The sequence below is a fragment of the Equus caballus genome, chromosome 5 (genome assembly GCF_041296265.1).
Source record: "Equus caballus isolate H_3958 breed thoroughbred chromosome 5, TB-T2T, whole genome shotgun sequence".
Lineage (NCBI taxonomy): Eukaryota > Metazoa > Chordata > Mammalia > Perissodactyla > Equidae > Equus > Equus caballus.
In genome coordinates this window covers 75685485-75708177 of record NC_091688.1, presented here as the reverse complement: position 1 = coordinate 75708177, position 22693 = coordinate 75685485, and the positions used below count along the sequence as shown (strand labels likewise).

The 22693-nt window shown below is 44.9% G+C and overlaps 1 protein-coding gene across 7 annotated transcripts in view; it reads left to right on the top strand.

Moving 5' to 3' along the window:
* Nucleotides 1-22693, top strand: part of SLC44A3 (solute carrier family 44 member 3) — an 80487-nt gene that overhangs the window by 19811 nt on the left and 37983 nt on the right. For all 7 annotated transcript variants that reach the window (XM_070268691.1, XM_023641590.2, XM_023641591.2 and 4 more), the window contains exons 6-10: nt 5212-5372; nt 7068-7157; nt 8378-8502; nt 13148-13334; nt 22344-22509. In XM_070268691.1, coding sequence (XP_070124792.1) covers nt 5212-5372; nt 7068-7157; nt 8378-8502; nt 13148-13334; nt 22344-22509 — 729 coding nt within the window. The remainder of the gene's footprint in view (nt 1-5211; nt 5373-7067; nt 7158-8377; nt 8503-13147; nt 13335-22343; nt 22510-22693) is intronic.

Below are 22693 nucleotides of genomic sequence, written 5' to 3'. Positions count from 1 at the left end.
TTGGTCTTTTTACATTGACATATTTAGGAGATCTACTAGGCTCTTCCACATGGATTTCCATTCCTTCCCTAGATTTGGAAAGTTCTCTGCTATTATTTGAACAAGCTTTCTGCTCCATTCTCCTTCTCTTCTCCCTCTTGAATACCTATAATTCTTATGTTGCATTTCCTAATTAAGTTGGATATTTCTCAGAGACTTTCTTCATTTCATTTTATTCTTAGTTCTTTCTCCTCCTCTATCTGGAGCATTTCAACATGTCTATCCTCAATTATGCTGATTCGCTCCTCTATGATGTCTGCTCAATCATTCAGGAAATCCATATTTTGTTTTATCTTATCCGTTGTGTCTTTCACCCTCAATATTTCTGATTGATTCTTCTTTATAGTTTCAATCTCTTTTGTGAAGTAGCTCCTGAACTTGTTGAATTGTTTCTCTACATTCTCTTTTAACTTGAGTTTTTTGATGATAGCTATTTTGAATTCTCTGTCATTTAGATTACATATTTCGGTGTCCAAAGGACTGATTTCTGGGTACTTGTCCTTTTTTCTCTGGTCTGGAGATTTAATATAATTTTTGATACTGCTGGAGGGTGTGGCTCTGTTTTTGCACATCATGGTATTATTTGGTCTCAGTTACTGTCTGTCACCACTGAGTAGGGGTCAAGAGCCATGGATTCTGAGCCCTCTGCATTCTGCCAAGATCCCAGGGACTAGATCCAGGGCTGGGTGGGTGGGGAGAGGGGTCCTTTCTCCTGTGTGCTCTTGGGGTTTTCTCGCTCTGCTCTATCTGCTCTCCTGGGGTGTTGGCTTGATGAGGTCACCCCCTATGACAGCTTTCACCCTGATAGGGGGCTTCCCTCTAGGCTGTCAGGGCCCTTGGGGATCTTTGACATTCTAGCAAATGAACATCCCCTCCCCTGTTCCTTTCCTCTCAGAAGTGGCCTGCAGTCCTGGATCCCAGTCTTTTGGGGAGGGAGTGAAGTTTTCTCTTACCCAGTTCTACCTCCTCCAAGCAGGACTCCAGCCTCTCTGCCCAACATCATATGGCTGCGTGGTCTCTCAGATGTCTTTTGTGTTGTGTTTGGATGTCCTCTGTTGGAGTATGAATGTCTTTTTCATTGTATGGTGGAAAGGAGAGATTACCAGGAAAGCTCTCTCTGCCGTGCTGCTGCTGTCACTCCAATAGCAGCTTATTTTTAATAGCCCAAAACTGGAAACGACTCCAATGGCAATAGACAGGACAATAGATAACCAAATGGAGGTATATTCATGCAGTGGAATAGCACTCAGCAATTAAAATAAATGATATGCTGGTACATGAAACAGCTCAGTGAAAGAAGCTGGACACAAGAGTACGTACTATGTAATTCCATTTAAATGGAATTGTGCAAGAGTGAAACTAATTTATAGTATAGAAATCAGATCACTAGTGCCTATAAAGGGATGGAGATTGATTGCAAGGGGGCATGAGGGAACTTTCTGGGGTATAGAAATATTCTGTACCTTGAAAGGGGTTGTGGTTACATGGACATATATATTTGTCAAAAGTCATTAATTATATGTTTAACACGTTTACATACATGTTTCACTGTATGTACATTTTACCTCAGTAAAAATAATAGGAATCCCTTACATTCTGAAATGAACAGGGCTGCAAGATGTATTATGTTAAAAAAACAAACTATAAAGCAGTATGTAGTGTACTATCTTTTGCATAAAAAGGAAATATCAGTGTGACTTATGGGATTATATACATATAAGTGAATATATGTATATGTAAGTGTATATAATGGTTGTACAAGTAAATATATATATACGTTTATGTCATACACATGTATGTAAATATACATCAAACAAACATGACCTTTAGCATATAGTCAGAAGGCAACTTTATTTTTATCTTTCTGTCTCTTTGAATTTATTCAGTGAGTCTAGTTTTTCCCATGAGACCCTTCTCATCGGACTCAGGAGTAGCATCCCTCACCCTCTTCCCCTTGGGGACAGGGATGGAATCACGTAACAATTCTCTCTCTTTCAAAAAAAGGGAAACTTCAGAATTGCTCTTCTATGTGATTCTGTGTGCTTGTCACCTCCTATACAGAGTGAACTTTACTATATCCAAATTAAAAATAAAATCAACCAGTGTTGAGATCTCAGGATAGAATGTAGACTATGACAAATGAATCTAACTCTTACAGATGTACAACATAACCTCACTGAAGGGAACAGCGAGAACAAGAGCTGACCTAAGTAACCCTGGAAAACAGCTATGTGATTGGATACTGTAAGCTAAAGATGGGACATAAGGAAAAACTAAAACTGTCACAGACCAAAGGAGATCTGACAACTAAATGCAATGTGGGAACAGAAAAGGACGTCAGTGGGAAATGGTGAAATCCAAGTAAAGGCTGTGGGTTAGTTAATGGTGCAGTACCAATGTTAATTTCTTAATTTTCACCAATGTTCTGTAGTTACGTAAGATGGGAACCTTAGAGGAAGGTGAGTGATGGGTATACAAGAACTCTCTGTAACACCTTTGGAATTTTTCTGCAACTCAAAAATTATTCCAAAATTAAAAGTTTATTTTTGCAGGCCAGCCCCGGGGCTGAGCGGTTAGGTTCAGGTGCTCCGCTTTGGCGGCCCAGGGTTTTGCCAGTTCGGATCCTGGGTGCGGACATGGCACCACTCCTTAGACCATGCTGAGGCAGCATCCCACATGACACAACCAGAAGGACCCACATCTAAAATATACAGCTATGTACTGGGGGGCTTTGGGGAGAAGAAGAAAAAAATAAGAAGATTAGAAACAGATGTTAGTTCAGGTGCCAATCTTTAAAAAAAAAAGCGTATTTTTTAAAATGTTCTGATCTCCAATTCCCAACCCTTTTATACTCTCAGTGTGGGTGAGGGGTTTAAGAATAATCTAACCAGTTCTCTGCACCTCTCTTTTGATAAGCCCTGTGTGGTGGGTTCTAGCATCTTGTTTTGGAGTATAATTTTTATTATATTTTTGCCTCAGCTGCAAACTTCCATTTAAATTCTCAGTTACGTTCACATGTGCTAAAAAATGTCTCTAGAACGATATACAAGAAACCAAACAATGGTGGCCTGTGAGGAAATGTACTTTGGTGGCTCGAGGAGACGAAAGGGCAATTTCTCACAGTTTATTCTATTGTACCTTTTGGAATTTGAGCCGTGTGAATGTATCACACTTAAAAATTTTTAATTACAAAAACCCAACTGCTTAGTTGTATTACCCTTCTTTTGAATCACTGTTCGATGACTCAGGAACTATTTCTGTAATGCTGTGTCTTCCTGAGAAAGATTCTTCCATATGTTCTATGTTGTGCTTCAGTGGAGTTTTGGAAGTCATTTTTTCTTCACGGAAATGTAATATTGTTTGCATTTAGGTTCTCCCTTGTTTTATCTTCACACATTCCACAAAATGCTTGGTGACTGCCTAATGTTTTAGCAACTTGTCAGATAATTTGGCACTTCTTGGGTTGAGATTATTTCCACTGTTTGGAGCCCATGGAAAGGAAAAAGAGTAGGATCTGTGAAATTCTTTGTGGCCTCATTAAGAGTCATTAGGGTGAACATTCCTGGGCATTCTTGCAGTTCAGGAAGGAGCCCAAAAAGGGTCAGTTTTCTCATCTGCCCAGGGCAGTTGTCAACCACACTTCATTCATACATTTATCCCCCGTTTATTAAGCATTCACTCTGTTTGTAGCAAGGCTCGCAAACCTTAGACATCTTCTTAAAAAGGACAGAATATATGATTTGCAAATATTTTCTCCCAGTTGGTGGGTAGTCTTTTCATTTTGTTGGCGGTTCCCTTTGCCATGTAGAAGTTTTTTAATCTGATGCAAATCATATATCCACCAAGGGGTCAATTTCCAAAGTGTATAAAGAACTCATACAACTCAACAAGAAAAAAATGAACAACCCAATCAAAAAATGGGAAGTGGATGTAAACAGACTTTTCCAAAGAAGATATACAGATGGCCAATAGGCACATGAAAAGATGTTCAACGTCACTAATTATTAGGGAAATGCAAATCAAAACTACAATGAGCTATCACCTCAGACTTGTCAGAATGGCTGTAATTATCAAGACAAGAAATGACTAGTGTTGGAGAGGATGTGGAGAAAAGAGAACCCTCATACACTGCTGGTGGGAATGTAAACTGGTGCAGCCACTTTGGAAAACAGTAAGGAGACTTCTCAAAAAATTAAAAGTAGAAATACCATATGATCCAGCTAATCCGCTACTGGGTATTTAGCCAAAGAACATGAAATCAACAATTCAAAGAGATTTGTGCATCCCTATGTTCATCACAGCATTATTCACAATGGCCAAGATGTAGAAGCAACCTAAGTGTCCTTCTACAGATGAATGGATAAAGAAGATGTTATACACACACACACACACACACACAATGGACTACTCAGCCATAAAAAAAGACCAAATTGTGCCAGTTGCGACATCTATGGACCTTGAGGGTATTATGCTGAGCAAAATAAGTCAGACGGGCAAAGACAAATGCCATATGATTTCCCTCATATGTGGAAGATAAACACATAGATAAAGAGAACAGATTAATGGTTACCAGAGGAGGAGGGGTTAGGGGAAAGGCGAAAAGGGTAAAGGGGCACATATGTATAGCGACAGATAAAAACTAGACTATTAGTGGTGAACATGATGCAGTCTATACAGAAACTGAAATACAGTAATGTACACCTGAAATTTACACATTGTAAGCCAATATGACTCCAATAAAATTTTTAATAAAAGGACAGAATAAAGTTGGCAGTTTCATTAATACAGCTTCTGATTGACCCAGTGCATATTTCTAACAGTTCCTTAAAGAAATGTGATTCTTGTGTTGGAATTTGTAGTTTGTGTAAGGAAGGCCCAAGACACGAGAGTCAAAATTGTCACTCTCAAATTTAGGCATCTTGTTTCTACAGGACCCCATAATCAGTATGCCGTGCAGAGGAGCAGTTTTCTAAGATGTACAGTACTTTGCAAACAGGATACTCTACCCCTTTTTATTACTGCAGATCTTATGCTTTCTTGGATGTTGAGAATTTTAAATAATAATTTATTATAAAACATATTTATTTAAATATATTTAAATTATAAATTAATAATTTTAAGTAATTGAAGTAATTAAATGAATCTCTTTGCCCTTTGTCCTCTTATTTTTAGCAAGCCTTTTCCTTTGTTTAACCGGTGCATCCCTCAAACGCCTGAGTGCTACTCCGTGTTTGCCTCTGTTTTGATAAATGATGTGGACGCCCTTCATCGAATCCTAAGTGGAATAATGTCAGGAAGAGACACAATCCTTGGCCTGTGTATCCTCGCATTAGGTAATGTTCAGTTAATTTTATTTCGGTGTCTCTTTATGCCAAAGCTTCTAGCATTTATGTATGTTGCACAATGAAAATTAGCCTCTTGACTTAAATATAAAACTTCGTTTCATATGTTTTCTTTATGGATATTTTCAGTATTTCAGGTTTGAGTGGGGAAGGGGCAATAAGATGGGGAAAGACCAGCTGGCTCTCTGCCAGGAGACCTCATTGGGTGTGGGTCACCTTAATATTGTGACCATGTTCCAGTGCCTGGTCCTCGGCTCTACGTAAGGGTGGGTGTGCAAAGCAGATCACCAATTTGTGAACTGGCCATGAAAAGCACAACTGTCAGGGGGACCAGAAACGCACGTCTTCTGGCCAGTGTACCCTCTTCCTATAGGCAAGCCAGATCAGAAGGCTGCTCAGTGAGCAAGGGAAGGAGACATGTGCATCCATGTTAAATAGCATCAGATGGCAACGGCCTGATGTGTCCAGCTCCTCCGAGGAATGTGCCTGCTTTGGGTTGTAGGAAGGTCCAAGGCTTGAGCTGGGATGTGCCTCTTCCGGGCATTTCTAGAAGCAGAGACCCACTCTTGACCCTTGACTTCCCATTTTCTATGTTTCAGCTTGATGAGCCCCTTTAAGAGTCACTTTCTCTTTGAACAAGTTAATACACTCTGCTGCTTTAGGCACTTGTAACGGCCTGTTATCTACCCGCTTCCCCAGTGGCTGCCTCCCTACCTCTTGGTTGAAAGAACCTCTTTGGTCAGCTGTTAACATAATTTTGCCACTTTACAAATTGAGTTTTCCATAATTTTGTTACCAAAAAGTTTCTAATTCCTGAATGCTTGGGCATGCTTAACTAGTCACCATTATGCAACTTCCAGACTGCTTATGACCCAAATGTGCCAGGCAATGTGCTTACTCTTAACTCATTGAAACCCCCTCAGAATCCCATCACCGTTTGTAGGAGAGGAAACTGAGGCTTCGCGAGGTTAAGAGCCTTGGCCAAGGTCACACATCCAGCAGAGTGAGCAGCAGAGCTGAGACCCAGCCCAGATCTGTCTGATTCCCAAACCGAGTTCTTAACCACTACACCAAAATATCTATCTGTAATCCTGATTTCTTGTTTAGAAGAAAATAAAATAGCATATATAGATTCACTAAAATACTTAGAATAAATCCATAAGTTTAAAAACCCAAATATTGGAAAATAATAGGCAGATTTTTTACACATATAGCTTACCATAGGATTAGAATCTTAAATTTTTCATTTTTAAAGGCATTAAGCTTTCCTTTTCAATATTAGTATCTGAGAACATTTAAAGTTAGAACTTTACGTAAGCCCAGTGTGAAGTCAAAAGAGTTAAGTATGGTAAAAAAAAAAAAAAAAAAAAAAGGTTCATTTGGACTTAAAAAAAAGATTTGGATATTTGAGAATAATACCTGCTTAAAAAAATTTTTTTAGTTCAAGTAGAATGCTAGCACTTTCAGAGACCGGCTTACTGCAGCCGACTGAACTGGTGTTGCTTTAGAGAGTGCCCTGGATGTGTCTTACTGTTTCTGTCTGGTGTTTGGTAGACGTCCCAAGATATTTAGAGACTAAAGGAAATCCTCAGCCCTGCCTTTTCTGGAGGGGTTAGTCAGTATAGTCCGTCACTGCCCTCCCATCTTGGTTGCTGTTGGGTTTATATATTTTGCTTAATTTTTCAGCCTTGTCTCTGGCCGTGATGTTCACCTTCCGATTCGTTACCACCCTTCTCGTTCACATTTTCATAGCCCTGGTTGTTTTAGGATTGCTGTGTAAGTATTTCTACTTGATCTCTTTTTGATTAAATGAAAAGCCTTCCCACTAAGTGTAGAACTTAAAAGTTGGCATTTTTGAGCTAAATGGGGTCTCAGAGAGTCTCTCCTCCAACCCCGTCATTTTACAAATGAGAAGACTCAGGCCCAGAGAGGACAAAGAGGATTTCTTAGGCCTCATAGATAATTGCAGAGTTGATGCCCAGCTTATTGTCCCGTCTACGTTATGCCCCCTCTGAGATGAGCCTGCCAGTTAAGTGGTCCTGGTATCCGTACCATTAAAAGAGAATTCCAACGCCTGTTGGAAGCATTTTAAAGGATTTCTTCTGAACTTTCACATCACCCGTTGGCACCTGGGTGCCCGCGACTGTCATTCAAAGACTCCACCCCGTCTGAAAAGCCGCAGGTCCTGACCTGGGGCAGGGTCCTGGGGAGGCTCTCCTGTGCCCACTGTTCCCTTTGTGTTACTGGATTGTGAGTCCATCCAGGGGTTGTCAGGAAAGGGGTCTGAGAGGCAGGGACAGGCAGGAAACTCAAGGCAGCAGCTATTTACCAACTGCTGTGAGGTGTTTTAATTTTTAATAATTGGTGTGACCGTAGTGTTTCATTCCCCTGAATAATCAGTTCTCCTCAGAACTTGGAGCCCTGCAGCGCCCAGGTACACAGCATGCCTGTGCTGAAGGACAGGCACCATGGCTTGTGAGGGACGCTTTCCTCATCTACCACATAAAGACCACTCTGACCTTCCTGTAGTCACTGTGGATGTGGCGTAGGTGGCATTTAGTAGCTAAATGGAGAGCATTTGCAGTGTCAAAGTATTCGTCTGGTGTTGTGGCTGCCAGGCCGACATTCAGACTCTCACAGGAGTTGTCACCACAGAGCTCATTTGGAAATTTCAGACTTTGGACTCTAATATTGTTCTTCTCACCATCCTGGTGCAATTTCCTCCTGCCTCACACCCAGACCCAACCTGTGGGCTAGACTGACGGGACACACCTGTGTTCTGGGGTCAGCTTCCTGCATCTCCCAAAGACAACCAACCACTGCAGGTCTGGTGGGTCCTCAGGGGGCCACCCTGGCCCTGCCCAACTCCTTCAGAGGGGCAGTCTTTGCCTGTAAAGCCCCGGGGATTTGAGCCCCACTGCCTGAGCAGGGCCACCTCTGTGGGGTGGTTCCCTCATGCCATGTGTGCTGAGCCTCACTGGTGTTTTGTTTTCCAGTTGTCTGCGGTGTCTTATGGTGGCTGTATTACGACTATACCTATGACCTCAGCATAGAATTGGACACAGAAAGGGAAAATATGGAGTGTTTGCTGGGGTTTGCCATTGTATCCACAGTCGTCACGGTAAGAAACGAGTAGCCAGCCACAACTCCGAAATCCAAATACTTGGATTTTAACCAAAAACCACTAGAATTTATTTGTCTCTCACCTCCAAATGTGCATAAATATGAGTGTAGTGAATGTATATACATATTTAGTGCCTTCTTTTTATTTGAGATACCTACGTAGGAATAAATCAAAACCTTCAAAAATAAGGAAAAGATCTTACTTCTCTCCGAGTTGTTTCTGCCATCTCTCTGAGGTTGATTCGTTACCCTTGAATACAGTGAGTGGTGCTCTAAGGTGGAGGGGTCAGACTCACGACAGTGCCTATTTCCTGTCTGTGAGGAGAGGCCCCCTTCCAGCCAACGGATGCTCTGCTCCCTCCAGGCTGTGACAGCTCCCACTGCCTTTGAACACAGAGAGCCCTTTGTTTCCAAACCTCCTGGCCACTGGGTTATTTTGGTTTTCAGAGAACCTGCCGCCTCCTCAGTGAACTCCATAGTTGAAAACAGGCAAACACAGAACGTTGAAGCAGCAGATACGGGTTGTTGGGGGAGGGTGGTTGGCAAACGCAAGTCATTCGGGCCACACCCCAGGTGGTGTTAGAAGTGCTAGAACCACAAGGCCCTGGTAAGGGTCTGGAATTGATTCCAGGTGACCCATGGTCATCCTTGCTAGTGTGTTGCTTACTGTTTATGGAAGAGCAACAACCAGGGGTTTCCACAAGCCCATTAATCTTTCAGCAAATGGAGACTGTCTTGCCAACTCAGTTCTCTCTCCTAAGGAAATCCTTTGGTTCCCATATTTGGTACGGTCTTCACATTTTCTCCTTTCTAGTGATGTTTCAGGTTTGTGTTCTTCACATAAACTGCATCTCAAGGAGCAAGGCTACGAGAAAGCAAAGCTCCTGATTTGTCCTGCCTCAGCCAGGGAGCAAGCGCGTAGCTGAGCCGGGGCCTGTGAAGGAGGCTGGAGAAGAAAGGACCCCCTGCACCCCCAGGCCGGGGCTGTTGGGCCTGGGGGTGGAGGGAGCAGGGCTAGAGTTCCCGAGAGAGCCGCTTCCTCCCTGAGCCCTCCACAGGGCTTCCTTTGTCCTCACACACTGAACCATTGATGGCCACCCAGATGCCAGGGTCAGGGGTGAATTTTCCTCCTCACTGAGTGTAAGGTTAGGAAAGGAGAGGCTGTGAGAGCAGAGAGAGGCTGTTTTCACCTGTGTCGGTGAGGAGTGTGAAGGCTGGTACAGAGGGTAGAACTAAACCACAGCTCACACACCATTCATTGGGCACCTACTGAGTTTCTACCAAGTACCAGTTCCTGGATGAGCTTATCCTCATAAAAACCCTAGATTCTTTGTCATCGTTGCTGTTTACTGAGCCCCTATTCTGCACAGGGCTCTGCACTAAGTGGAGCTAGCAGGACACATCACACATAGCACATGCCCTGTGGTAAGGTGAATTACAGGCAAACACCATGACATGGTGCATGGGAAAAGGGTCTGGCCTTTGCAGTCTCAGGCCTACATTCAAATCCACGCCCCACCCACCCACCCACTGTGTGACCTTGGAGACATACCTTGCCTCTGAGGCCTGGGTCTCCTCATCTGTCCAATGGGAATACCACTGCAAGGTTGCCCCGGGGTATGGACTTCCCCTCCCCTAGGGGCGTCCACCATGGAAGCTTGGCATTCCCACCAGAGAGCCACCCCTAACGCTCCCTGGCTGGAGCCCTGAGTCTGGGGCAGCTGGGCTGGTTACGGAGCAAGAGGAGGGCCAGGGCCATGCCTGGGAAAACCACTGCCCACCATGTTTATTCTCCCACTACCCCAGTCTCAGCTCCTACAGACCCTGCGCAAGGTGAGGGAAGAAGGACAGGGAGGGAAAATCAAGTTATGTCCGCTGGTCAAGCACCACTCCCCATGCCCAGTGCAGGTCTCCAAGGGGCAAGAGGAGTTGTCAGCTGCCCTTCCTCTCCCTCATTGCCTCTTTCTTACCCCGACTTTCCCAGAGAAGGGAAAGAAAGGGGAAAACCAACATTAGCAGGAGAAGAATAGAAGCAGAAGGAGGGTCACCTCCCTCAACGCTCATCCTCTTTGCTCACCTCGAGCCTCCATCTCATTCGTCTTCCCACATGCTCTTGCCATGTATTGGAACCCTGAGAGTCTCACCTGGTGGCCTGAATCCCGGCGAGCTCCTGTCTGCTGCCAGGACCACTTGGGTCGGGATGTGTTTCCTGGGTTCCCAGCACCTGCCTTACAAATAAACTTGAAAATGTTGTTTACAACAGGAAAGATGGGGCTCCCTGTGACTATTATTTAAATAGTTTCAATATAATCACAAGCAGCAATGAAGATAATGGAGTGAATGGCGTTAAATGCTGACCTCAGGGTGTCAGCCTAGGAGCACAGGCTGAAATGCAGCTGCCTGTAGCTTAGAGCCCAGAAAAGTGAAGTCCAGGCTTGGCGCCCATGGTGAGTCAGCTGTGCTGCCTGCCCCAGCCCAGCCCACAGCTCTAGCACCGTCCCATTACCCCACTGAGAAGGATAGGGGGCAGTAATGGGTTCGAGTTAACACTTCTAAAGAACATCCACATAAGTGTACCTTGAGTAGGAGGGGAGTATTTCATGCATATATGTAATATAAGTTGTGAAACACACACACATTTAAATACACATGTTAGCATTCCATTCAGGAGCTAGAAGCCAAGTTTATTTGCCTAAAGATTGTATCATTTTGATTTGTTAAAATTTTAAATAAAAAACAAAAACAAAAAAATCCCTCTTCCTTGTTGATGGTGCTAGGCATTGAGGACACAGAGATGGAAATTCCCACTTAGCCTTTACAACTCTTGGGTCTCCTCTGAGCATCTTCCCCAGCTTCTGCTAACACTCCCCACAGCTAGGTCCGGAGGTTCTGCTCGCAGCCCCAGAGCAGTTTTGCACAGTTTGTCCCACCGTCCTCTGACTTCCCTCCACTTGACTGTGAGATCCTTGAGGTAGGAATGCCCAAGCCCAGCTGGAAGAGAAGGGGCATGTTAGGCCAAGGTGATGGCATGTGTAGGGTCACATGAACAAGAGACGGACTTGCAGGAAGTTCCCTTGGTGGAAGCCTGAGAGGCAGGTGTGGGGAGAGGCCGTGGGGGCAAGGTCCTGATCTGTGATGATAATGACTTTGGTCTTTATCCAGAGGCATTGGGGGACGGTTGATGGATTTTGAGCAGGGAGATGACATCCTTGACACTACCCTTTACAAAGATCCCTTTAGCTGTGGGTTGGAGGAGCGATTGGAGTGGGAGTGGGGGGTCAGAGGGATTAAAAGCAGAAAGCTAATGGGAGGTTATTAGGCTCTAGATGAGACAGGATGAGATTTGAGCTGAGGCATCAACAGTGGGAATAGAAAGGAAAGGATAGATTGAGAGATCGGTCAGGAACCTGAATCACAGGTCATTGGGATTGTGCTGGACACTGGGCCCTTTGCCAGTCCCTGACAATAACAGATGGCCCTCCTTCGAGGAGTTTAGTCTAATGGTAAATCCAGACAGTAAGCATTTACAGTAGAATATGTTGAGTGCTACCATAGGGCAAGTATAGAATAAAATGGAAGCACGCAAGAGAGGAGTCTAACTCATTCTCGAAGAGCCAGAAAAATTAGGGCCACCAGAGTCAGGAACATACGGGAAAGAGGAGATTTTTGTATGAAGCTAATGAATTTGGTTCAGGACAAGTTGAGTTTGAGTTTATTTGAAAGTTATCAGCATCTAGGAAGAATGCTAAAATCTGAAAGGAGTAGGAGATACCCACAAAAGATCCCAAGTAACAACAACTGAAGAAGTAGGAGGAGGGGAACCAGAAGAAAGAGCGATCACAGAAGTCAAGTTTAAGAAAAAGAGGAGTGGACCAGAGATTCCTGGGCCATGCTGAGGCCAAGCAAGACCTGGAAGGTTTCCATGGGGTTTGACATGAAGGAGGTCAAAAGAGGTGACCTTAGGGAGAGCAGATTTAGAAGAGTGTTGGGGTCTGGAGGTTTACAGGTGGTTGAAGAATGAGTTGGGCTATAGAAGTGTAGATGGCGAGTGTAGACGAGTCCTTGAAGAAGCTTGCCTGTGAAAGGAATGAGAGGGATGGTAGTGGCTGGACTGGGATGTGGGGTGAAGGGTGGTTTGTTTCTTTAATGTGATATTTATGTTGAGGCCAAAACCAGTGGAGAAGAGGGCACAGATGGTTGTTTCGAGACACAATCACTGTCCTTTGCCCTCATGCTTGTGTTCCTTTGCCCTCATACTTGTGTTCCTTTGCCCTTTTGCAGTCCTTCAGCGTTCTCTGAGTGTTTTGGGTGCTACGGGGGGAAAAAGACATAGAAGACAGTTCCCTCACCCCAGAGGGCCGCCTTCTCATTTTCTCTTGCTCTCTGACCAGACTGCAGGCTCCTGCAGGGCAGGGACTGTGTCTTGTTCACTGTTGTAGCTGCAGGATCTAGCAGAGGGACCAGCATATAGCAGACGCCCAATTCGTGTTTGAGAATTTATCTGCCCGATTCTAATAAAAGTAGTGAGTAACTACCCTAAGAGAGCTGTTTGCTGAGATGGCAGTGAAATATTAGGGTTTGTTTTAAGCGCTTCTCAGTTCTTCATTATTTTGACTAATTTACTCTATCCCATTTTTCCCCAGGCAGTTCTGCTCGTCTTGATTTTTGTCCTCAGAAAGAGAATAAAATTGACAGTTGAACTTTTCCGAGTCATAAATAAAGCCATCGGCAGCTCTCCTTTCCTGCTGTTCCAGCCACTGTGGACATTTGCCATCCTCATTTTCTTCTGGGTCCTTTGGGTGGCTGTGCTCCTGAGCCTGGGAACTGCAGGTACGGGCAGCGGGGTGGGTCCCATCACCTCGGAGTCATGCACAGAAGATGCCACCATTTTGGAACCATTGGTCTGTTTTTGTAGGCACCGACCCTCCCATTGACTAGAGGCATCTGATGACAACAGAGACGGTGCTAGGGCCTCTGTCATGGGGGGAAGCAGGATGTTCTTTTTCTTCTTTTATATAGTCATTAAAGAAGCTGGGTTTGTGTTTCATGAAAGAACAAATTCAGTGAGAACTGAAAGAGCTTCAGGAAAAACTACAATATGAACAAAAGTCTATAGGAAGAATATTATCAAATGTCTCTGGGTTTAAATTTTTTCCAAGGTAATTTGCCAACTCCTCACAAATCCGTAGGCGATAAAGAAGAACCCAGGAAAGACCCTGTTAAAATCTTGTTGTGCTCAGCAGAGCCAGCTTAAGTGCAAAGCAGGTGCACACAGAAGTTCACACTGCTTTGGTCCTGAGAAGACAATACTGTGTCCCCCATCCTCCTGTCATGATGCATGCATTGTTATGCTCAACTTAACAAGGCAAGAAAATAGAGGTTCTGAGTAAGTAATTTGCCCAAGGTCAAACAGCTGGGAAGTGCAGTGGCTCTCTCTGGCTCCAGAGCTTTAGAATAGAACCTGTCCTCTTTCCTCTATCTCACCTTTTCCTTGTGTCTGAGATTCAAAGCTAGGAAATCAAAATTAGGCTTCCTCAGATCTGTCTGTTCAAATCGAAGCAGTATTACGGCCACAGCCGCTGGCTGGCAGATGCAGGCTGTGCCCCTAATGTGGCACTTGGGGCCTGTGGCTACAGGGAGACATAGCAGGGCCAGAGGTTGAAGCCAGAGCAGGCTGGGAGTGACAAGTGGCAGGAAGTGGCAGGGTACAGCGCATGGGGTGCTGAGCTGTGGTACTTGAGCCCTTGCCTCAAAGAATCACCAGAGGAAGGTTGAGGTCTTGGGAAATATGGCTCAGGACCAGAGAAGGAGCTTCCTCCTCCAGCTTCTAGGGCCTCTGAGTCTGGCTGAAGGAAACTGGTTCTGTGGTTAAACCCTCGATGCTTTAGAGCAGGGCACATTCTTCCATTCGTTCTTTGATTCACGGATGTTAGGTGAGTTCTGTGGGGCTGAGGCCTTGGGAAGGCACCAGGGGTGAGGGGTGGTCTCTCCCCATAGTACTTAGAGCCAAACAGGATGGACTGAGAATTAAACACGTGCTCACAGCAGAGTTGACGAATGTCACCGTGGAGAAATTTGGGGAGCCTTGAGAGCACCAGAACAAGGTTCCAACCCACTTTGTGAGTCAGGGAAGGCTTCTCAGAAGATGGGCTAGAAGTTGCCAGAAGATCAGAAAATACAGAAAGAGACAAAAGGGCGTTTAATGGTGTCACGACCAAACACAGGAGAGGACTCAGTCACAGAGGACAGGAAGAGAGCCAGGTTGAGAGCTGGGGCTTCAGTCAGAGAGGAACAAGCCCCACGGCTGACTGGGGGTGAGCTGCTAGCATGGTGCCCCGTCAGTCCCCACCGTAGGCCCAGGGCCCAGGGGGAATTCAAGAGCCCCAGCCCCAGGATTGAGAGCAAGAGGGGCAGGGAGACAAGCAGGCTCTTCTCCAGGGCCAAAGGTGGCACTCGGTCTATAGCTGCTTCAGAGGGTCATGTATTAAAGTGTAGCAGCAGTTCTCTATCAGTGCAAGGAGCAAACAAGCAAGAGTGAGAGGAGTCAATGGGTGGGAAAGCAAGCTGGGTGCCAGGACCTATTGTGGTATGGATGACGTTAGGGTTGATATTAGACTTTCTGGGAGGGAAGGTGTTACACAGAGTGACCGCCGTCGCTCCTCCCTGGGGTAGGGCATCATAAGACCAGGCTGGCGTCCCCTCAGGCCACCTGCCTCTCCTTTCCACTCACCTGTGGGCTGATCCAGGTGCACAGAGCTCCCTTTGTTTTCAAAGGCCTTTTCACCCAGTGCCAAAGCAACAGCTCTGGGCCTGGGCAGGTCAGCAGCTGCATCCCTTTGATCTTCAGAAGATGCCCCAGCTACACTTGTGAGAGACTCTGAGCTGCTCTCACAGCTCGAGCAAAGATGCCAGGTGAGCTGGGTGGTGAGAGACGGCACACGTGCCTGATTGTCTTGTTCACCCCCCCTCAGACTCCCTCTTCAGTCCGTGCCCAATGTTGTGGAGTGTCTTCAGTAGGTAAACACTTGTGAGTTTTCAATTTTGTCAGACGGTTGAATGAATGATTCTTTTGATCTATAAAAAAGAAAAGAAAATACAGGAAAAGTGAACTTAGATTGATCATTTTTGCCTGGATGAGCTATATTTCTCTAGTGACAGTTGATCAGTCTTTTAACTACTTACCAAATTCTGACCTGTTTGGGGATTATTTCAGCAGAGCATATCAATGCCCCCCAGCAATGACATTTATTGGTCGGTTGGGACTTGTCTGCTACCAGCAACGTGACAGTGACTACTAAAATCCAGTGGAGAAAAATGAAAACTGTAATAACCTTGGGGATCCAGCAGGTGCAGTTGGCAGGTTGGAAAGAGCCCACATGAGCTGATTCCCCCAGTTGTCATTAACATGGTCTGGAGACCGCAGAGTCTGAATAATGGAAGAGGCCCATTGAGGGGGAGTTTTCCCTCGCAGTCTCTGCCGCGCTTAGAAGAGGTAACACAGGGATGCCTCAGCATGCTTGGGACAGGCAAAGGGCCGTGCTTGGAAAGGAGGCAGCAGGATCGGACAGAGGATTTCCCATCAAGGGACCCGGGATCCAGGCTGGCTCTGGCCTTCCTTGTATGTTAATCCTCTGCTCTTCCCTTTTCCCATGTTTGCAATGGAAAAATGCTGCTTTCCCCAGGCTGCCTCACAGGGACGTTAGGAGGCTGAGATGGAATCAGAGCTTTGCTTTGCAAGTAAAGGACCATATATGTTCCTAATTTTAGGAATTAATTTCGACTAGGGAAAATCAAGAACTAGCTTCAGCTTAGTGGTTTATTCTTTGCTCTGCCTGGCACATTTGAGAACACAGTTCAAAAGAAAATAGTCTTTTTTTTTTAATTATCAGAGATCTAGAAGATATTCAAAGTTATTGTACAAAAGCCTGCTAGTGGCCCAACCCGGTCCTAGGAACCGAGTGAAGGGAGATTGCACAGGAGCGATTTGAAACAGCTCCTGCTTTTCAGAAGGTCACGGTCCCTTTGGGAAGGTACAAAGGAAAATGGTCTCCACGGACATCTCTGTGCCCTTCACCTGCTGTGATCTTCGTCTAGAGCCTTCTCCTCTTCCCCAATGATACCCCAACTCCCTACCCCAAACTACTTGGAAATCTAGTCATTCTTCAAGATTTGAGTATTATATTTCTTAGAAAATCTCCTATAAATTCCCCAGGCACACAGATATTTCTTCTTCATTTTCCTTGCATTTTTTATGTTCTTCATTCTTTCAACAAATGTTCGTTGCAAGTCTACTGTGTGCCCTGGGTATGGGAGATACAGCAATGAGCAGGACAAAGGCACTCGTAAGTGGGGAATGAGGGAATAAATAAGTAAATATATTATATGTCATGGTGGTAAGTCCTGTGAAGAACAATAATGCAAGACAATGACTTGTGTGTTGTCGTCCCACTAGAGTACAAACATCTTGAGGGCAGCGACCATGTCTTTTTCTCTCTGTGTCTCTTAGCTCAGTGCACAGGCCCTGAATGGGATCAGAAAGTGTGTCTGAATCCGTGTGAATTCACATCAGTGTTGTGAGTATGAAATGAGATGAATACATTAAAAGAATTTGGTAAATTGCAGGCTCTATGTCAGTGAGATTTTTCTTCTCCTTTTCTCTGATCCTCATGCTGTCAGAGCAGAAGCTGAGCCAGTGGGAGGTACAAGCAGGATTGCTATTAGCGGGCTGGGGGTCCAGCAGGACGTTTAAGCCAATTTGCTGGAAGAGAGCAAGTACACAGAATGTGCTAGAAATTTGAGCCCTTCCAAGTTGGGCCTGCTTTCTTTGGGAAATTATCCCAACCAGCTGGACTGCCTTCTTTGAGAAACTGCCATTTATATTGATGATTAGTATCACTTCAGTCTTTTGAAATACTTTAAAGCTTGCTTATAATACCCAGATTTACAGTTAGCTGCAGGATGAATTTCCTCCAGGTTATACTGATAACTCTAGGAAGATCTCCAGAAAATTGTCTCAAATCTCTATGATAGGATATATTACTTGAGGAAGGTTGGCTGTTCATTCATTTAGTCATTCATTCAACAATTGCTTATTGAACATTTACTGTCTCAGACCCTGTTATAGAGGCTGGAGATAAATCCTTCTGGTTTGGAAGCTAGAGGGAGATAGGCATTAAATAAAATAAGTAAGCGAATTTCATAGAACATTAAAAGTTGGCAAGTGGTATGGAGAAAGATAAAGCAGAGAACAGGAACCAGAAAGGCTTAAGGGAGGGGTGCAATTTTAAATTTGGTGACCGGGGATGGCCTCATTGAGAAGGTGGTACATGAGCAAAGATTTGAAGGAGGTGAGGGCAGAGCCATGAGGCTGTATAAGGGAAGGGAAAATGCTCTCAGCAAAGGGAACAGCCATAGACAGAGGTCTGGGGGCACAGTGAGGAGGCCCGTTCAGCCAGAGTGGCATGGTTGAAGGAGGGCATGGTTCAGGAGGGGGTCAGAGAGCAGAGGGCCTGATTCTGGGGCCCTGTAGGCCTTTATAGGAATTTTGATTCTAATCTAAGATGGGAAGTCATCACAGTGTTTTAAGCAGAATAGTGACGTGATCTGACCTACATATGAATAGCAGTGATCCAGGGAGGAGATGACGGTGGCTTAGGAGAGGTCGTAATGGTGGACATGGTGTGACATATTGGATTCTGCATCTAGTCTGAAGGATTTCCTGATATAGTCAATGAGGGGTCTGAAAGAAAGAGGAGTCAGGGATGGTACTGAGGTTTTTGGCTTGAGCAACTGGAAGATAGGGTTGCCACCCATGGAAATGGAGCAAGACTTTGAGTGGAGCATTTTAGGGGAAGATCAGAAATCCGCTTTTGGTTGTGTTAATTGACATGTCTTTAAGGAAGCCAGATGGAAATATGAAGTAAAGAGTTAGCTGTTGGAGTCTGAAGTTTCTGGAGAAATCCCAGGTAGAGATCTACATTTGGGAATCTGGGAGCATGTAAGTAGTATTTAAAACCATGAGGTTAGAATGAGTGCAGAGAGAGAAGAAATCTAAGGCCTGTGCTCTGGGGCACTTCAGTGTTAAGAAGTCCTGGAGATGAGGAAGAATAAGGAAGGAAACTGAAAGGGAGCCACCAGTGGGCAGGAGGGGAGAAAGCGTGCTGTCCTGGAATCTGGGTAAAGGTTTCCAGGAGATGTGAATGGTCCAGTGCTGCTAAGAAAGATAAGGGCTAAAGATTGACCACTGAAGTTTGCAACATGGAGGTGACACAAAACAGTTTCAGAGAGGTGATGGGGAGTGGATCCGGATTGGAGTGGGTTTAAGAGAAAAATGGGAGAAAAAGAATTGGAAAGAGTAAGTAGAGAAAATCTTGAGAATTGGATCATAAAGAGGAACAGAGAAATGGAAAGGCAGCTGGAGGAGGAAAGAGTCAAGAGTAGATTTTTTTAAAGATGTGAGATGATTAAAAATGTTTCAGTAGAGGGACTGTTTTGATGAAGCAAGAAAGAGGGAGAGAATTGAGGAGGTATCTTCAAGTAGGTGAGAAGTAGGATCTAGTGGAGAGATTGGCCTTAAGATCATGGACAGTTTATCCTATCAGGAGGGAGGGGGAGGCAGGGGGTGGGCTATGGAAACCTGCCGATGGCGAGTAGATGTAGTGGGTAAGCTCTAGCAGAGGTTTTCTGATTGCTTCAATTTTCTCAGAGAAACCGGAAGTAAGGTCATTGACTGAGAGTGAGGATGGGGAAGCAGCTCTCAGAGGTCGGAGGAGAAATTATAAACAGTCCAGAAGGGGAGATGAATAGACTAACATAGCAACGTGTGAGTTCCTGATAGTCGCTCAGATGGTATCTTTCTTCTGATTTTTCGTTTGCTTCTCTCATTTTCTTCCCCTAATAGCTAACATCCAGCATAATCTAGCATGCAGTAGATGCTTAATAGATATTTGTTAATTTCAGAACTGGAATCATATCTACCTATATCTCAATTATAGCTAACCCTACATTGTACTTACTATTCAAAGTGCCATACCCACTTGATCCTCATAACAGCTACATGTATGACATTTAGAGCCATGAGACTGGATGGGATCCCCCCGGGAGTGAGAAGTAGGTACCTTCAGATTACAGACAATGAAACAGATTTTACAGTGTCCCATAACCTGCCCGAGGTTGGGTCACCATTAGAGGACAATGCAGAGGTGTGAATCTCAGCCTGTGTGACTCTTGAGCCCAAGCCTGTAACCACTGCCCCAGGGTTCATCCTGTCTACCCTCTTCGTCTTTACGATGAGAGAACTGAGGCCCAAGGTGCTGATCGCTTATGTCAAAGCCGAGGCAGGAACTAAGTCCACTCCCAGTTCAGTGCCCTCTCCACCACCATCCCTGAGATCCATCATATCTTGGGATCTATCTGTAGAAGTCCAGTTCCTGCTAACACCTGTTAGCTACACATGGTAGTAGCTGTATTGTAAGAGTCCTTAGTGACAAAGCGACTGGTCGTTCAATGAGAGGCACTTGCCTGCACCAACCCGGCCATCCAGAAGAGGGCAGTCATGTGTGCATAAACCCGCCTGCCCCACCCATAGACTAGTCCTGGGCTTTCCTCCTGAAGCCAGCGCCAGCGCCTGGTTCTTCAGAGTGTTTACTTAAAGGAGTGTTTCTCAAGCAGCCGTTTTGTCCCCCAGGAGACATTTGGCAATGTATGGAGACATTTTAGGTTGTCATAACTGGAAGCGAGAAGGGGGGATGCCCCTCACATCTAGTAGGTAGAGGCCGGGGAAGCTGCTAAACATCCTACAGTGCACAGAACAGTCCCCCTACCCCCGACAAAGAATGATCTGGTCCACAATGCCAATTGGTGTGTTGAGAGGTTGAGAAACCATGTCCTAAAGGGAAGTCTATAAACAGCCTGGTATAACTGAACCAGAAGAACAAATAGAAGACAGCTTTGCTAAAGATGTCCAAAAGCAAGTGAGCAATCAAAACTAACGCACAGGTTCTGCTGCTTTGGGGAATGCCAACGGTTTGAAGGCCTGCACAGGTCTTGACTTATCCAGCCGCTCTCCACTGGCCGGCTGTTGCCATCAGTGTGCCTAGCAGGGATGCATATGAACGTGCAGAGCGAGGAGAGACTGTCCCCCTCAGAATGCAGGACCTTTGTACTTGCCTTTTGTCAGTCGAGGAAACCATCCCTCCTGCTCTGTGGAAACATTCTCCAGCCCCAAAGCATTTGTGAAGGTGTAGATCTAATCTTGCAGAACGGCAATCTGTCCCCAGGACTTGGAGACCTTGCAGGAGCAGCAGAGTGCTTGTTGGCTAGCCCCTGTCACTTCTACTCCTCCAGGGAGTGGTTCTCCAAGTCTCCACTGACCTGATCTACCCAAACACACCTGTTCGTTGTGAGGGGTCACCTCCTTTGGAGTTGGGAATGCTTTTCTGAAACACACCCATTTTGGAGAAACATAAGCATTTATCAGTGCCTTACCTGAAACAGAGATTGCCGCCAAGCCAGAATGCGCCCAGTGTTCACTAAAATATTAACTTCTCTCTGTACATCAAGCTGCTCCACTGTTTGTCACAATGTGACTCTTGTTCAGCAGAACACAGAGCATAAGGAACTGAGCCCAGCCCTGATCTGTGGAAGCATGATTATCTTCTCCTACTTCCTTTGCACAAACTCTATTGTGAATGTCTAAAGACATATGAATTATGAACCTAAAAGCAATTTATAGCTATGAAAGGAATCTGAAACTATCTTTAAATGTTGTTCAAGTTGTAGGTTTCGCCGAAGACCAAAGTGCCCATCTTCTTACTTACAGTAGCTTATTTAAAATATTTAGCAGAGTCCTTCTAGAAATCAAGCACAGTCCCACAGCTGGGATTTGCCAAATCCAAATGGAGTTGAATTAAATTGCAGAGCTAATTCAAGGGCTTCTTTAGATGAGGGCGCGTAAAGCAAGGTACAGCCTTGGGAACAGCTGAGCACTGCTGGGGTTACCTTGCTGGCCTTGGTATAATACAGTATTGTGCTCCTGAAATTTAATAATAATAATCGTTGTCACTTATGGAGGGCTATTCCAGGCCCTCTGTTAAGCACTTACCAGGTAATGTCACTCAGATTACCACCAGGAAATGGGTATTAGAGATAAGGATGCTGAAACTCCAAGAGGCCAAGTACCTTGCCCCAGGCTACCCAGGAAGAGGTAAAGCTGAGATCTGAATCTCCAAGATTAACCCTGAGGCCCAGCAGGCATTTTAAATGTGTTAGAAGAGTTTGTTCTTGAAATCTGCAATGAATCCCTTTGAAAGAAATGAAGATCTTTGTCTTTTAGAATGGCTAAAGTTGGGGTAAAGTAAGGTTCTATAACATAGTCTTAATGGCTTTGTGTGGTTTCATCAACATAGCAACTTTTGTTCACATCCCAAAGTGGTCTAGTAGAAAATCCAGGCATTTTAGAGTCCAGTGTGTCTGGGTTTGTATTCTCCTTCCGCTAATCATGAGCAGCAAAACTTTCCGAAAGTTACTTGTCTCTTCCAAACCTCAGTTTTCACATCTACGAAGTGGGATGGGTATTAGAGTATGGGGCAAATACCTTGCAAATTGCCTACCAATCAGTCATTGTAATTATTGTTGTTGATGTTACTCATAAATTAAAGGTGTGTTTCAATTTTTAGTTTTTGCTGTGGAGATCTTAAATTATGGTGGGTGCTTCAAACTGCTTTGGTGTCTGTGTTTCATGTAATGCCAAAGGCCAGGCACGAGAGGCATGGCCTGTGGAACCGTCTTCCACCCTTGGGGAAGCATTGGTGTAGAGCATGTCTGTGTTTTAAACTTTAGGAGCTGCCCAGGTTATCGAAGGCGGCCAAGTGGAGTACAAGCCTCTTTCTGGCATTCGGTATATGTGGTGGTACCATTTGATTGGCCTCATCTGGACCAGCGAATTCATCCTGGCGTGCCAGCAGATGACTATAGCTGGGGCGGTGGCTACTTGTTATTTCAACAGGTAGGTCTAGCATGTTACTCCTGCTGGTTTGTCTGTGTGCTTCATGTTGTGCATCTCAAAAGATATTTTGGAGCTTTGCCATGACCCCTTAAAAGCAGTGGCCTAGAATGAAAGACTAAGCTAAAAATTGGGTGGAATGGTCATTTGGTAGTGAAAAGAAATGTTATACCTTAAATTTGCTGCA